Source organism: Lasioglossum baleicum, chromosome 2 (genome assembly GCF_051020765.1).
Source record: "Lasioglossum baleicum chromosome 2, iyLasBale1, whole genome shotgun sequence".
Taxonomy (NCBI): domain Eukaryota; kingdom Metazoa; phylum Arthropoda; class Insecta; order Hymenoptera; family Halictidae; genus Lasioglossum; species Lasioglossum baleicum.
The window spans coordinates 13,319,207-13,334,901 of record NC_134930.1 but is presented as its reverse complement, the minus strand read 5'-3'; the positions used below and the strand labels follow the sequence as shown (position 1 = coordinate 13,334,901).

The window sequence follows — 15,695 nt, the reverse complement described above, 5'->3', positions numbered from 1 at the left end:
AAAATTGACACTGTGTTTGATAGAATATAATTTCTTCCAGGAAATTTATTTAAAAAATATTTTTTAACATTTTTATAATTACAATTATTATTTTAATTGTATACATATTGATCATTTTAATAATTAATTCAATTATTCTTATATATTATCACTGTTATCATTTTTTACTTTCTGCCGAATAATGCGCAATATATCGTGCAGATGGATCATTAATTCCCTTTATCCAACGGGGCATCCAAAAATATGGCGTAAAACTCTCAGCTTGTCCTCCATAATAGAATTCAAAAATGTTTCTAAAGAACACGAAAAAATACAGTTTATCTGTCAAAGTAATAAATCTGGAAAATGTTTAAAAAGAATATTCTATTACCTGTAATGAAGTGCTTCTTTAGTTTTCGGAGTACAATGAGAATATTTCAAATGAGCTTTCTCTAACGCTGCGTCTGATATACGATCGTCTACTATTTCATGTATAATTTGGAAAAGAGATTTTTTAATCGACGTTACACCATCGCTGAATGCTTCTTTGTGCCTCCACAGTATGTTTGATGGCAGTATATTAGTGTTGTCGAATGCAGATCTTAATAAATGCTTTTCTACCCCTCCTGTAACAAATTTATTGTATAAATATTGCTATTTTAGCGTCAATACTTTTCAAGTAGGTATTCTCATTAATAGACCACTGATTTTATATATTTAAAAATACAATTATATTGCCTGAGACTTAATAAAATGATTATGTAGACGAATAAATGTCTATGCAGCTCCTGCTTTTTGCAATTAATGCAGACAAGTTTTAGTTTACATAAAGCTCCGCAATCTACTAATTAATTATACCTTGTGGTTGTCTAGTAGCAGCATCCAGTGAGAGATAATAATTTGTAAATTGAAGATCTAAAAACGGAACTCGTAGTTCCAGACTAAAGGCAGAAGTTGTTCTATCTGCTCTCAAACCATCATATAAATAAATATCTTTAAGTAATCGAAGAGACTCATCATGAGCTTCTAATTCACTAGGTGCATCTCTGAAATAAATATATCCTTGTGCAAGTTCATCTGCACCTTCTCCGCTGAATATTACTGTTGCATCTGTATTATACTTAATATATCTCGAGATAAGATACATTCTGAAATTTAAGATATTATTATTGAGTTTCAAGTTAAAAGAATCCTCTTATAATAATTTTATTTTACCCAATGGAAGCTCGGATTGTGGTAATATCAAAAGTTTCTAAATGATAAATCACTTTATCCAATACATCCTCCACATCTTCTTTCGAAAAAATTATTTCATAATGCTCTGTTCCAATATGATCTGCAACCTAATTAAAGGCATGTTAATACATTCAAATATTAATATAACGTTTCATATAATACAATATAACAATTATTCTCTCCAACCTGTCTGGCTGCAATAATATCTGGACTATCACCCATTCCAATAGCAAAACTTTGTATTTTATAAGGCAGATTTTCTTCTTTGGCATGTTTTACTAGCAACGCTGCAATCAAACTCGAGTCTAAACCACCTGATAGTAAACATCCTACTTTCCTGTCAGCCATTAACCTTTTTTTCACAGCAGCTGAGAGAAGCAACCTTATGTTCTCATGAACATTTGTTTTACTCAAAACTTCAAAAAATGTGATATATTATTGGATTTTTCTTATTTTTATTACAGAAATTTTATGCTAGTAGAGATTTAAATCGCACAAACAAACCATTCCAAGGAGTATGTACTTGAAAGCTCGGTTTGTCACCCGGCTTAAAATAATTTACTGTTGATAATAATTTTGTACGACCGTCATTTAAGATTTCATATTCTTCATAATGACCTGGTGGGAACGGTTTCAATGTCCATTTCGAGTTTATTTGTTTTGTTAATCCTATAAGACCCTGTATACATATTCCACTATAATAACATTTTGATTCTCCTTGAAATAAATGACTGGTTCTTTGTTACCTTGCTTTCTGAGCAAACTGCAAGTTGTCCATCGTCAGAAACTAATCGAAATAAAGGTCTAATGCCATAAGGATCTCTGCCGATCAGAATTTTTCTCTTCTTTATATCCACTATGCAAAATGCAAACACACCATCAAGCATTTTGGCAACATTTTCGGCACCAAGATGTTCATACAAGTATATTATTACTTCCACATCACACTGTGTAACACATTTAAATTCATATTTTTGGCTGATCTATAAAATTAAATGTACAACTTAGTCATGAAGCAATGAAATTTTGGATTAACAACGAAAAAATAAGTTGTAAAATCAGCTCTACTTGTTTATGATTATATATTTCACCATTGCACAACAGAAAAATTTGTGGATACTTGTAAAGTCTCATTGGTTGCATTCCATGGAGATCATCAACAATTGCCAGTCTGTGAAATCCGTAATAACCATTCTATAAAAAGAAAACATAACATTCTATAGTTTATCATTGTATTACTATTTAGTGCAGTATTTAGAAGTTTTAGAATGATCATACGTTGACTGAGTGGTCGTATTCGAGTTTAAAAGCTTCAGGACCACGATGTTCTATTTTTACAAAATTCTCACAAATACAGGTCAAAGGCGAATTTAATCCAAACAGGGCCCAAATTCCGCACATTTTGTTTCGTCTCACTGTAACACTTTAATATTATATATATAAAAACGGAAAATTTTTAAAAATAATATCTAAATATTTAAAACGATACCTAATCGTGAAGAATATACTTTATAAAAAGTAAGAATCTGGTTTTATTTTTCGGACGTTCTTTATTTGAATGACTATAGAACAATACAAATAACCACCGTTCGTTTGCGTATTTATTCACTTACGGCTGACGAAACAACACCGATAGCACGTTAACTTTGACTCCACGTTCGCAAATTTGTGCGCGGCTGCGCATTTTAGTCTAAACGTAAACAGAAATTTTTTATTCTATTTCTTTTAATATTCTCTGAATGCTAAAATTGAAGAAGTAGAAATATAAATAACTCCTCTACGATATAATTTTGGAAACTAATATGTATATATATATATATGTACCATATGTTTTTATTTTTTGCCTTTACGCATAATTAATTACATTAATCCATAAATACACCAAAATACATTCGATTAATAGTTATAATCTTATTAATGTGATAAGGACCAATTTAATACAGTTATATACATAAACTTATCACGTTATTAATGATAACATAATCACTCATTTTAATTCAAAAAATTACAATCATATTATATACATTATATATACATTCCCAATACATTTCTTACATTTTTCGGTTTTCATTTAATTATTTTAGGTTGCATCTACCATATCATTGGTCAGTGGCATCCGTATAATAGCCATGAAATCAATATAAACATAAACTATACAAATGTAATTTAATCATTGAAATTTGAAAACTGCAGATCATCTCTGATAATTTTGAATTTCGCGCAACATATTGACGTTTTAGAGAAAAGTCATCCCATTTTTGAAATTTCTTGTGTCGTTCAGTGCAGTGTTAGAAGCGCTAAAACATATTGTACTATACTATTTAGAACAAATATTGATAGTAAATAGTGCGTCGATTTTTACAGCCGAATGTTTGATCCTCTATGATGCTATGGACATCACTTTATGATTCTTTAAGTGCCTTTCAATGCTGCAATCGATTAGCTTTCAAGCAAAAACCAACCCTTATACATCAAGCAAAAAATTCTTACAATATAATTGAATATAATTCTATATAGTTTCATAAAATTTTTCTGGACTCTTTCTCACATAGACTATAGCCTTACGAGGAGATGAGGATGTCAATAATCATGCCGAGTCTGCCATGGTCTGCCACTGCTTCCGATTACATCGATGTGTTGCATGTTTCCTTTTCTGATATATTCTGCCTGTCAAGCATCGAATCCAATCGAATCCCTCGGTTTGCCAATAATGTTTGTCACATCTATGTCTTTTGCTTGGCCGCATCATTGTTCCGCGTAGGTATATTGTTGATCATACTGTAAGTGTGGTTATGAACTGGAAGACCTAAGACAACCCAAGACCATGTCTTGTGACGTGACAATGGGGTTCTTTTTACTTTTTACCCCTTCGAACCGATATATTTTTTGCCAGACCCAACATTCGGGCGTTCTTGCGTATTTATCAGTATTTATACTTTTTTGAAGGAATGCAACCTGTTCATATAACCGGATATGCTAAACAACAATGTATGTAATTCATGTAATTCAAACTGTGCGACACAATGTAAATTACATCCAGCTGTATAGACCTCGCTTAGTGGTCGCTGAAATAAAAAAAAAAACATCTAGACTTACACTCGAAGCAATACAAAACCTTTTGTTTGGTCGATTATTCGAGCAACGATATCGGTAATAAAAATAACAGGAATGGTTGTGCAAGTTGTGCAACCATTGCGGTTAGTGGTGCCCTCCTACGATCGAACGTTGAATTCGCTAATACAAGGTGGTAATCATACCGTATGCAGGAGGGGGGCGCACGATCGTCGTTTGTCTTTTCCGGTTTATTCGTTTTCCGTTTTAATTCGCCGAGTGCAGTTGCGACGACCTGGTTTTTCGGTAGTGCTCGTGTTCGGCGAGGTGTAGCTCGATGCTGTAAAGTGACATTGATGCGAGAGCCAAGCGAGGGAAAGGAGCCGGTGCGCGAGTCGGACACCCAGGCCATTAGTTCGATCAGCTGGTCGTCTGTAGAATCGCCTTGAATGTCGGCGTACAAGCGCGCGGGGCAGTTGGCTCTCGCCAGGGCTCCAGGAAGGATGCGCGATCGGGGGTGTGCGCTTCTCAAGACCGCCACCGGTTTTCTGCGTGCCGGCCGCTTTACGGCCTATAACGCGGCACCATAGCCACGGCCATTCAATAAGAAAACCTTCGCGGTTTATTCATCCGTCCGGTGTGGAAGAGTGATCAACGTATACTTACAAGAATTAAGGCTCACCGGTGGAAAAAGCTTGTCGCGCGGCAGCGACCAGTGATTTTACACGGTGGAGAGCACACAGCAACGAGAACCGCGCTTAAACGTTCATCGCTTCGCTCTTTGTGTATTTAACTCACGTCAAATTGAAAACTTACCAAGCTGAAAAATTCACGTTTTCAAAGGTTAGAAGCGACGATATATCCAGACCTACCGACGGGTGGTGCACTCGGCATTTTTACGAGACGCGCTTAGGTTAAGTGTTAATACGTGAGCCCCGGCATCGAATGACAAATCGGAAGTAACAGAGAGAGATATACTTATGTGTTGCGGCAATTACTCCGACGATTCTTTCTTCACGGATGTCATGTCACTGCGTGCATGCTGATCTCATCGGATAGCGATAGCAAAACGTTTCTAATACATCGCTGCGAGAAAAAAAAAACGGAGGCACAACTCTCTGTTTCTCTCTCTTCTCGCCATTGCAAGAGGTCAAATTCAATGTATATCTGTGTCCGTTCTTTAGTGTACCGTAAGTTTCCGGGAAAAAACAAGACGGTCGATACATCGAAAGGTTTCGAAAAAGGAAACTGAAGAGATTCATCGACGCCGCCTGGGATTACCTTCCGCGTTTGTGTTACCGACTGACACATATATACGTATACAAGTACACGTACACACACGCACACACATATACACTGACGACTGAGAATGCGTTTTCGGCAGTGCAAGCTTCGATAAATTAAACGTTCCGATTCAGAGAGGAACAAGCGGTGAATATCGCTGATTTGGCTGTGACGATATCGCGATCATCGGGATTCTGTAAATGTGAACACGCGATTGCTCGTGTTACCGATGCAAGAAACCGGAAGCAAATGTTTACGGAAGTTCGGCGAGAAAAATCTGTAGTCTGACGCGTTTCTGGCGGATCGTAGGGCCCGTTATGACGTCACCGAACGGCTCGCACGATTTTCGTACTTAATGTTAAACCTAACCTCAACGCAACCGATGCACAGGAATTACTAGAAAATTGAAGAACGTTGCATCTCGGGCTCGATCGACCAGACACGAAGAAGACGAATCGCGTGATCAGTTCGAACGACGACCACGACGATACTATTTTGCAAGTTACCGAATAGTTTGTACTTAATCGCCAATTTCAGAGGAGAAACACTGTGCCGGTATTACCTGTTTATCGGCGGTGTGTAAACCAGTTCAGTGGTGAATAATTCCTTAGTGAGCACGTCGAGTATTATGGGAAACGCTTCTAGATATTAATAATTTATTACTACCGGGGACACACCGGCCGGGGACAGAAATTAATCGTGACAGACGCCAGGTCGATTATTACGCAAATTAACGTCACCGCTCCCCGAAAATTTTTGCACGGTGCAGCGCATTGCTTCAAGGTGAGTTTATTTTTATTTCCTGTATTTCGTACGACACGCCACGTGTTCGCATAAGCACTAATGATTCGTGCCGCTCCTAGCTAAATAGAACAACATATGGTTCCAGTGACAAGTATCACGAACCGCACCACTGCATTCTCGCGATCAATTTCTGACAATTATCTGTATGCAGCGAGAAGTATTCTATACTGTATGCAGTATTGTATTTGTTTCTTCGAAACCAAGGGGATAAGAGTAGTTTTATTCATTCCGTACGATATTTACGGGAGTCTTCTGTGCGATGCACATGGTACCGTTACAGAGGCTCCCTTAAGGGTGGGGTAGGCAAGGGGTGGGTAGTCGGGGAGTTGTCTTTATCTTTTTCATGTGATGAAATATAAGTAAACAATTATACAGAGATGATTGGTTCTGCATTGAAAAACTGAAATATGCATAGTATCACGCGGCCAGTTTTGTTTTAGATTGTGTTGTATACGAACATGATGTAAAAGATATAAAGGGAACATTAATATTTCCTGACGTACGTGTACGATGCATTTATTTAATTTTAAGTTCACAAGTTATGGTTTTGAATGAAGTTAGTGTTATAATTTTATAGTTGAAAACATTCTTTTCAAACAGTTTTACGAACATAGATATGTACTAGTATTTCGATTTTACTACAAACTATGTATGTACATACAAATTTTCAAGAGCTTATGCCTGTTTGAAATTTTCCCGTGTAGTTTATTCGATAATTTTGAAGTGTTTATTGTTATACATTGTGAAGGTGCCTATAGGGCATTCCCGTAATGGCGAAAGCGCATAATAGACCCCCATTTTGACGAAGATGCGTCTGTTTAGTATTCAAGATACCTAACCTACATTATGTCCCTTTGCAACATCTCAAGTGTATAAGCTGTATGTATGCACGCGGAGCGTTCTTCTTATACCCCACGGCTTTAGCTTTAAATAGAAGGAACAATACAAGCACAAATAAATATAGATATAAATATATTTACATTTTAACATACAGAGTGTTTCATCTGAAATTGTCACTCGAAATATTTTTGTTATTATTGGGAGTTCATAAAAATGTTATATAATTTTGTGGAGCGCGTATTAACAATCGTTTTATTCTGTTGGAATAGATTAATTAGGTGGTTGTTTCTGTTTTCCTTTTTAACGGGATACTGTATTTTATTTATTTGTACGCAACAGGTAGATTAAACGTTTTATTTTTCTTGATGTGTGAGCTCTTCAGTGTTGTTATTCCTAGACGGCGGATCTTTATGCAAAATAGAGATTTTATACCTGAATTGCAACAAATTGGAGTGAAAAAGAAATTTGTTTTCTTTCTTAACATGATTAACAGATTGGAAATAATATAACAATATTTTTAAATTCTTATAATCTTTTTATCGTTTGAAATTACACCCAACCATTTTCGCCATAAATGCATAAAATCTGCAGTCTATTACGGATGCACCTGACGTAACTTGACAAAGAATTATAAAATGACGGTCAAATGGCATTAATTTCTCGTGATAAAGGGGAACGCACATTTTTGTGTGCAGATCAAACCTTCCTTCGTTGAACTAACTTTTCTGTACGGCATTAATACCTCATTTGTGTGTAAATATTTTCGTAATCACTTAGCGGCGCGCATTAGTGCGACTGTCGAACGCTGCCGTTAGACTATTAATTACTCGCGATAATTACTGTTACATATGCGAGTAAATCGAAGGCTCGTTCGATGAACTCTATACGTGCAACCAAGCGTTACGTATTGTGTCGGGTTAAAAGCTTTTTCTTTTATTTCATCTTTTTTTTCTGTTTGGTATCGTTGCGGGAATAAAGGCTGTGTTAACCTGCTCGGTATTATTAAAAGTTGTTCAAATTTATGCATCGAGGGAACCAAAATAATACCGTGGAAAGAGAATAATATAAACATTGTGTGTGCGCGTACAATGTTCCTTTCATCAGAAAAATTTATTTATTTCGAAGGGACGTATACTGAGTTTACATTAATGAATAGTTTTCGTTATTTGTGTTACGTAGAAACCGTTCTATGATGCTTTGTAAAATTAATTTATTTTATATAAATTGTTAAATTAAAATACTGCTTCTCTGTTGTTTAGAATAGAAAAAGAAACGATATACATTATACACACATATGATGGAGAATGATTTAATATCATTCATTAATGATTATTGATATTTTTAATTATTCTGAAATGTCCTTATTTGGACATTTCCGTTCCATTTTCTCGGTTCCAGTGTACACGAATACGCGATTCATTAATAAGAAGAAATTATTGAAATGATTGGTGAATTTGCTTTTATCCGAGATTGGATTCGACTCTGTTCCCAATGCAAACACTTCGACGCCGGCTAGTAACCGCTACTTGCGTCACCGTTCTATTTTCCAAATATTTGTGATATCACTGAAAATGGGGTGCATGCGTAAGTTGAATCGGTGCGTTTAGAAATCTTTCGAATTGACCAAATGAATTTTCTTCGCTAGAAGGGTGTATACGAAAGAGCAATTTTTAATAACAATTAATGGACAGTAAATGTATCGGAATTATTACATAAATTGAGATAGGAATTAATGAAAATTGAGAGCGTTCCCACTAATGATCTACAATACTACCAAAGGATTGAGTCTTCAAATGATCTATGTACATCGCTAAAAGTTGAGTTTATGATGTTCTTTATTGAGTTTGTTGAGTAACCAACTTTTATTTGGTCGTTTAAGGCCAGATTGAAATTTTGTAACAACTCAGCTCTGCTGAAATGGTTTTAACAGTTTTCTTTCGATATAAGACGATGACTCGGAAATGGCTTTCGACGCATTGCGGATCAGGGTGCCTATTCGGCTTGACATTGTTCTTGAGTGGGTCGAGAGTTTATGGTTGCCATAAAGTTGTCCAGTAGACCATGAAGTGATCGGCGGTATCTTTCGTTTTGTTACTAACAAGGAAAAGTCACAGTGGTGGGGTTGTCGAATTTAATTAAACTTTTTCTTGCGAATCTAGAGCAAAAATAAGCTGACTCATATCAGAGCGTTTTTGATAATATATTCATTATTTATCAAGATAAGCAACATTTAGTTTAATTTATTATATCTAGACAATTCTTTCATACATATACTATATACTGCATCTCTTAACCCTTTGCACTCCGAATCGTTTTCCAATTTTGTTGCCAACAACTCCCTACTATTTAAGTGTTTCATTTGAAATTTACTTCAAAGGACAGTTCCTTGACTCCTACTTATTTTAAAAACAATTTTGTTTACTGATTATATTAAACATAGCTCTCTCAAACTTTGTTGTAATTTATATTTGTGGAACTTATATTTGTTTTTAACTAAAAAATACGATTTAAATAAATATAAACAAAAATAAAAAAATATCAATAAAAATAAAAACATGTTTCATTTACATTTTCGTATCTCTGATGTCGAGTCACGCTCGACAAAGAAGGGCAAAGGGTTAATCATATCGCAACAGCTATGGTAGCGATATAGGTAAAGGTAACCTGTTCAAAATCCCTCTTACTTATCCCTCCGAAGTCCTTTTTTCTTTGTTTCTCTTTTCTTTAAAAATGTTCTCTTTTCTCTTTCTTTCTAATGTTGCTATTTATTTAGTGGTGCGTTTGTCAATAGTGAAACTAGTTATGTATTTTGTGCAAGAAACGGACAGACCGTAGCGTGGGTATGCTTCGTAAAAATATTTGAAACATAAATATTTTCGGCAGTATGAACATTTTATGAATGCTAATGAATTACATAGCAAACTTGTCAGATATCAATACTGTTGCGTACTGAGAACATTGAAATCAGATAAAGCCCGGAAAAATTAAGATATGATTAAGAAATGAAATATATCAAGATATTTTCTGGATGTCATAAAATTAAATGTTATCTTCATAAATAATTGGTATTGTCGAAAACACTCGGACATGGGTGTGCTTATTTTTGCTCTAGATTCGCCAGAGAGAAAGTTTAATTAAAATCGACGACCTCGCCATTGTGACCTCTCGTTGTAAGCGGTGTCCAGCGGATAACTTCAAAAGGGAATAGAGATTTTCTTGTTGCGAAAGAAACATCGTCGCCAAATATCGAATGAAAATTGTGGGTAGCCTTTCGATTCTGATGTCGTTTGCATGCTTTACACGGATTCACAACAAATTGCCTTTGCCTCGAGTCCAGCGTTACTTACGCTCAATCTCATATGTACGGAATCATTCGCATTGGCTGTGTCCTTTCTGGGTTAATCAGTATCGATTTCTGTCATGTTCTGAATAGTCCAGACTGCGTGCCATAACGCCGGAGAGCATGATATGTACGACGCACATCAAATTATCAACGGGAAAAGTATCTTGATCTTCAACTTAAAAAATTTCAATTCAGTTTCAGCTGTATCTACGATCGTCAGCAAAATTGTTGTAATTTTGTTAGCCAAGAGAAGCGAAGTTCTTAGCCACCAAAATTTTCATGTCTATTAGTCTGGTTCCAGGTGTTGCTCCTTTTCCCAAATCCGCAGATGATGTGAAGCATCTGTTCGACTTGTAGTGCCTATTTGATAATTGACATGCCGTGTTCAAAGTTTTTCATATCCTGACTCCGTTTCACTCTTTTTCTATATTTATCTCAGCCACTATTCTTCGCGGCATAGAAATTCGCTCTCTACCTATGCAACATTCAAATAAGTTGTTTAAATGAAACATGATTACACCAGGCTGCCTTTCTTTGTCGCTGCTTGTTTCTGTTGCGTGTGCAGCGTAACAGGTCGTTTTGGTAAACACGCTTGCATGCTGGCGCTGCGATTGAATTTTACGGAAAAATGGGCTTTTCGACTTAATATGTTTACGTATCGTGTTGTAGGACGTATATTACCCAGCTTGATTTATTTTTACATTGTCATTCGTCTTCAGTTGAAAGGGTGTCAATTTTATTCTTTCCAAATGCGATCTTTATCACTGTTTTACGAACACTAATTTTGTCACTTTACGATAAAACTTGTGCGAGCAAACCTACAAGCTATTTGTATTCCATTTGAGTGTAGAGGTTTTATTGAAACTCATTTTGTCGCGTCACTTTCCTCAGTTACCAAGTGTCTTACCAACGGTGTCGACAGAAAAGGTTAAAAATGGCCACCTGTTGGATCGAACGCGGTTTATAAACCCTCATAAACTCTCGACTATGTAGAGAAATTCTTGTTCTACCAGCTGAAAGGTTTCTTACGTCTTTAACACCTTGGGCGTTGTCCGCCGTTTTAGTTTCCGCGCGGGTAAAATCGTTAAAAAATACGACTAAATATGTTGATCGATTGACACAATTGAGTACGAATTTACATTTGCGTGCAGATCGACAATAGATCTTGACGGGACACTATTTTTTTGAGGTCAAGCCGAACGTAGAGAAGGGCAGCGTGCAAAATCCGCGCGCGGCCGAAGCGACTGCGACTCTCCGCGTCTCTTTCTTTCCCACACACTGTCCTTCCTAGCGACCGAAACGGTCATCGTCAATTAAACCACTAAATACAGTTGAAATTATATCGTGTTTGGTCTTATTTTAATTTAAAAAATGCCACAAATATATTGGTGAAAGTTTCATAAAAAAATAAGTAATAATAAAAAAGATTTTATATTGGTATTACATTGTGAGGGCCTTTGAACTGTGCAGACGATTGCGATTCTTCCCGTCGTATTAGTAGTGGTTCACACCGATATACCCGAGCCGAGATCAGATTACCACAGTGGAACGGATATTTCTTTTGCGTTTATCGTGTAATTCGTGTACGGCCTTTTTTCGTTCATAGAGGATTTACTGCAGCTTCATTTTTACAAAATTTGGAAGGATCTGAAGGACTCGGAAAATCAATGAATGTTTCCGTTTCGCTTGCATCAAAACTCTCACGACTAAACTAAAAATTTTGGCTGCTCTTTACTTTACCGGACTTAAAAAGTGTGCCTTTCTCCCAGGAATCATGATGTATTTGGTATGTAATCCAGTAGATTTGTACTCGGCACGGATGCAGATCGATGTATCGAACCTCTAGGATCAATAGTTGAGGAGCTATGGCCGCTTAAAGTTGAGCAATCTGCAGTACATAAAGGGTTTACCCAAAATTTGAATAATCGCAACGAGTTGAAAATAATGTTTTGTTAAATTCTGCTTTACCCATTTTCGTAAAGAAAAAAGTCTGCTGATGCCAAACTATTCCGACCTAACACAGGCTTCTATCCGGGGGAACATGTGTACAGAGACGGTAAACTCGAATTTTTTATTTCTGATGGAAAGCGTCATTTGGAACGGGTGCACCCGTAATTAGCAAGACTATCGGCCATGTATCAGGGATTACGCCGGAAGCGTATACGTAGAGACACGCGCAACAGTACGATTAATTGCAAGGTCGAGTAGACGTAGCGGTTAATTAGTCGGCATTGTTGCGGAAGAAAGAAAGAACGTCACCGGGCATCGGAGATGATGCACGTGCACACACGCGGCCGCGTGTATCGGTGCGCGTTTGCAGCAGCGTGTCGCATTCAAGACAAATTGGATTCACTCTAATCTCGCACGTTTCATATCATTCGTCATTGGATTTCCCCCTCTTTCTCCTCAACCAGTCATACTCTTTTTCTCCGAATCGCTGGTTGTTCTGTCTATTCGCAGTGAAGGTTTCTTTTCACGCTGTTCTGTGCGCCATTGTGCGCACCCGTTGATCAACCACCTATCAAATGCTCTCTTTTATAGCCACTGCTCGGAACAGTCGAACAAGGTGTTTGAAGAACGCGACAATTCGAAATAGACAATTTCCTTTCGGCCGCGGCGACGTCATTTAGTCTTACACTTGTTCACAGTGAAAATCATACATCACGCATCGACAAGTTTAGCAACAGGATAATGGTTTTGACGAACATTGAATTGTCAACTTTCTAGTTTAATATCTTCATAATTCGTACATAAAATAATCAAATTGAAATTATTTTTTGTTACGAAAAACCACCATTTCTTTTTATGTGGTTCTATATTGACATTTTTTGAAAATACATTTTGTAGATCTGTAGCAGTTATTGTATTCTGAAAATTTCGTCACAATTCTGAAGGGACAGCGGAAAGTCGTGACCGCATCACACTCGATAGGCTCGTGTGTTTTCTTCGTCAGGCGACTTGGGCCATTGCGAGATGTATGTACAGATATATCAGGGGTGGGTGCATACATACGTACAAGTTTCTCTTTGCCATCTCCTCGTAGACAAAGAATACAATTATAATACATACAGTGTTCGCGATAATTTGTACCAGGGTTTTTTTCGTAAACGGTAAACATGAGAAAAAACCGAAGAGGAGGAAGTTGTAGTATATTTTACTAACAATATGATAGCGTATCTCAATTTTTTATACTTTTAATATTTTTCTAGAAACAAAGGCGACCTTCATTTTTGTAAATGAAATGCTACATATTTTTTTACATCAAATGAAAGCTGGCATTAAGACGAGTTCAACCAGCTAGTATATGTAGAATGGTTTTCAGAGTCATAAAAACAGGTTCATTTTAAAAAATGAAGGTCACCTTTGTTTCTAGAAAAATATTAAAAGTAGAAATAATTGAGATACGCTATCATATTGCTAGTAAAATATAGTACTCTTCCTCTTCTTCGTTTTTTTTGTAGTGTTTATTGTTTACAAAAAACACGCTGGTACAAATTATCGCGGACACCTTGTATAGTGGAACGAAGAGGCAACCAAGAAAATGATCTGTTTTTCCACTTTCCCACTCCACTCCCCTGGAGCTGCTCGGAATATTACGTAGCCACCGCAATCCCTACCACGAGTTTCAGAACTTCTAGCTTGTGATGGGAATCGCTAGTGTGCAATGAGCGAGGTTCTCCTGTACTAAGAAAAGTGTTCTTGGAATGTATACTAGAAATTTTGCTGGTAGAAAATGTGCAGACCACACTCGTTGCGAGTGCAAAGAGTTGATTCCAAAAATAGTAAAGTACATCTAAATGACAAATTTATTAGACATATAGAGTTCAATGAACCTTTTTTGAAGCTGTTATTTTTGGGCCATTATTTATTTCGTTCTGTACCTTACGACTTTTATCAATTATACTGGGAATATTTATGTAAAAGCATCAACTGCTTGTATGTAGCTTGAAATTTGAATTTCTTAGTATGTTTACTGCAGTGAGAAAGTATTCAGAGATATTATTCTGTATGTATAACAGAGGCGATGCCATTTCTGTTTGTTTATTCTCATTGCTAGTATAAAGATTGATAATAAGTTACGCAACCCCGTTTGCTCATTCTTCCATTATCGTGCAATTTTCGTCTGATAAGTATCTTCGCAGCCATTTACCGTTACAGTTCTTAATATACAATCGATACCACCGGGTGCCGGCGACTATAATCGGCTTAGGCATCGGAAAAGTTAAATATGGCTACCATCGATATTTCTGCTTTATAGTACCTTTATATAGAGTCAACCGGCATAAACATATACATACCGTGTAGTTTGTTATCGGTTATACACTTGACTTTATATATATATATATTATTGATTGGTTAAATTACTTTATAAGTTGTAATTGTAAAATCGATATCTACTGTTTTCTTTGCAATTCCTGTCAATTACAATTTTTCCTGAAACTTTCTTTATACATATACAGGGTATTTCACCTAACTTGACCACCTTAAATATCTTTGTTGTTTTTAAAGATACGTCAAATGTCTGAAGGACAAAGTTGAATGGTAAAATGGGGCTTATACGATACCAAAAAGATTTTTTGTTTTTATGTAATTTTTTTTAGAGATATGAAGGTCACCTTCATTTTTTTAAAATGGAATGTGGTATTTTTTAATACATCAATCGATGCAGCTGGACATTCGTTATAAAAAAGTACTAACCTATGTATGTCGAAAAGTTAATAGTTCAGGAGATACACATTTCGATTTAAATAACTCTAAAATACCATTACTGTCGTGTGTATTAAGACGTTAGTGTTTAATGTAATGGTGTTTTAGAGTTATTTAAATTGAAATATGTCTCTCCTGAACTATTAACTTTTCGGCATACATACATAGGTTAGTACTTTTTTATAACGAATGTCCGGTTGCATCGATTGATGTATCAAAAAATACCTCATTCCATTTAAAGAAACGAAGGTGACCTTCATATCTCTAAAAAAAATACATAAAAATAAAATTTTTTTGGTATCGTATGAGCCCATTTTACCATTCGACTTTGTCCTTCAGACATTTGACGTATCTTTAAAAACAACAAAGATATTTAAGGTGGTCAAGTTAGGGGAAATACCCTGTATAATTTAGTAAACTTCTAACTTCTAAATGCTTGAAAAAACTCAAT

At 36.1% G+C, this 15,695-nt stretch overlaps 2 protein-coding genes across 8 annotated transcripts in view; one reads left to right on the top strand and one right to left on the bottom strand.

Moving 5' to 3' along the window:
- Positions 1-15: 15 nt before the first annotated feature.
- On the bottom strand, positions 16-4,211 carry Asns (asparagine synthetase). 7 transcript variants are annotated; one of them, XM_076439829.1, is made up of 11 exons: positions 3,764-3,780; positions 2,705-2,905; positions 2,494-2,630; positions 2,284-2,409; positions 1,962-2,198; positions 1,720-1,894; positions 1,402-1,631; positions 1,195-1,322; positions 838-1,127; positions 371-605; positions 16-293 (listed from the first exon to the last, which is right to left on the bottom strand). In XM_076439829.1, the coding sequence occupies exons 3-11, from the start codon at positions 2,614-2,616 to the stop codon at positions 158-160; spliced, it is 1,680 nt and encodes a 559-aa protein (XP_076295944.1). In that variant the 5' UTR covers positions 2,617-2,630; positions 2,705-2,905; positions 3,764-3,780; the 3' UTR covers positions 16-157. The 7 variants fall into 7 exon arrangements, with proteins under 7 accessions (XP_076295944.1, XP_076295924.1, XP_076295914.1 ...); XM_076439809.1 differs by having other exon boundaries at positions 2,494-2,638; positions 3,764-3,779; XM_076439799.1 differs by lacking the exons at positions 2,705-2,905; positions 3,764-3,780 and adding an exon at positions 3,781-4,211 and having other exon boundaries at positions 2,494-2,638.
- Positions 4,212-4,472: 261 nt separating this feature from the next.
- Snf4agamma (SNF4/AMP-activated protein kinase gamma subunit) overlaps positions 4,473-15,695 on the top strand; it is a 180,690-nt gene continuing 169,467 nt past the window's right edge. The window contains exon 1 of the mRNA XM_076439741.1: positions 4,473-6,333. The gene's annotated coding sequence lies outside the window, so the exon portion shown is untranslated. The remainder of the gene's footprint in view (positions 6,334-15,695) is intronic.

Excerpts from the sequence above, each read along its gene's own strand:
- Asns (XM_076439789.1), bottom strand. The coding sequence starts at position 2,899 with ATGCGCAGCCGCGCACAAATTTGCGAACGTGGAGTCAAAGTTAACGTG. Across the intron at positions 2,410-2,493 it reads AATACGACCACTCAGTCAAC|AATGGTTATTACGGATTTCA; the intron begins GTATGATCATTC and ends TTCTTTTTATAG. Across the intron at positions 1,895-1,961 it reads CAGTTTGCTCAGAAAGCAAG|GGTCTTATAGGATTAACAAA; the intron begins GTAACAAAGAAC and ends ATATGTATACAG.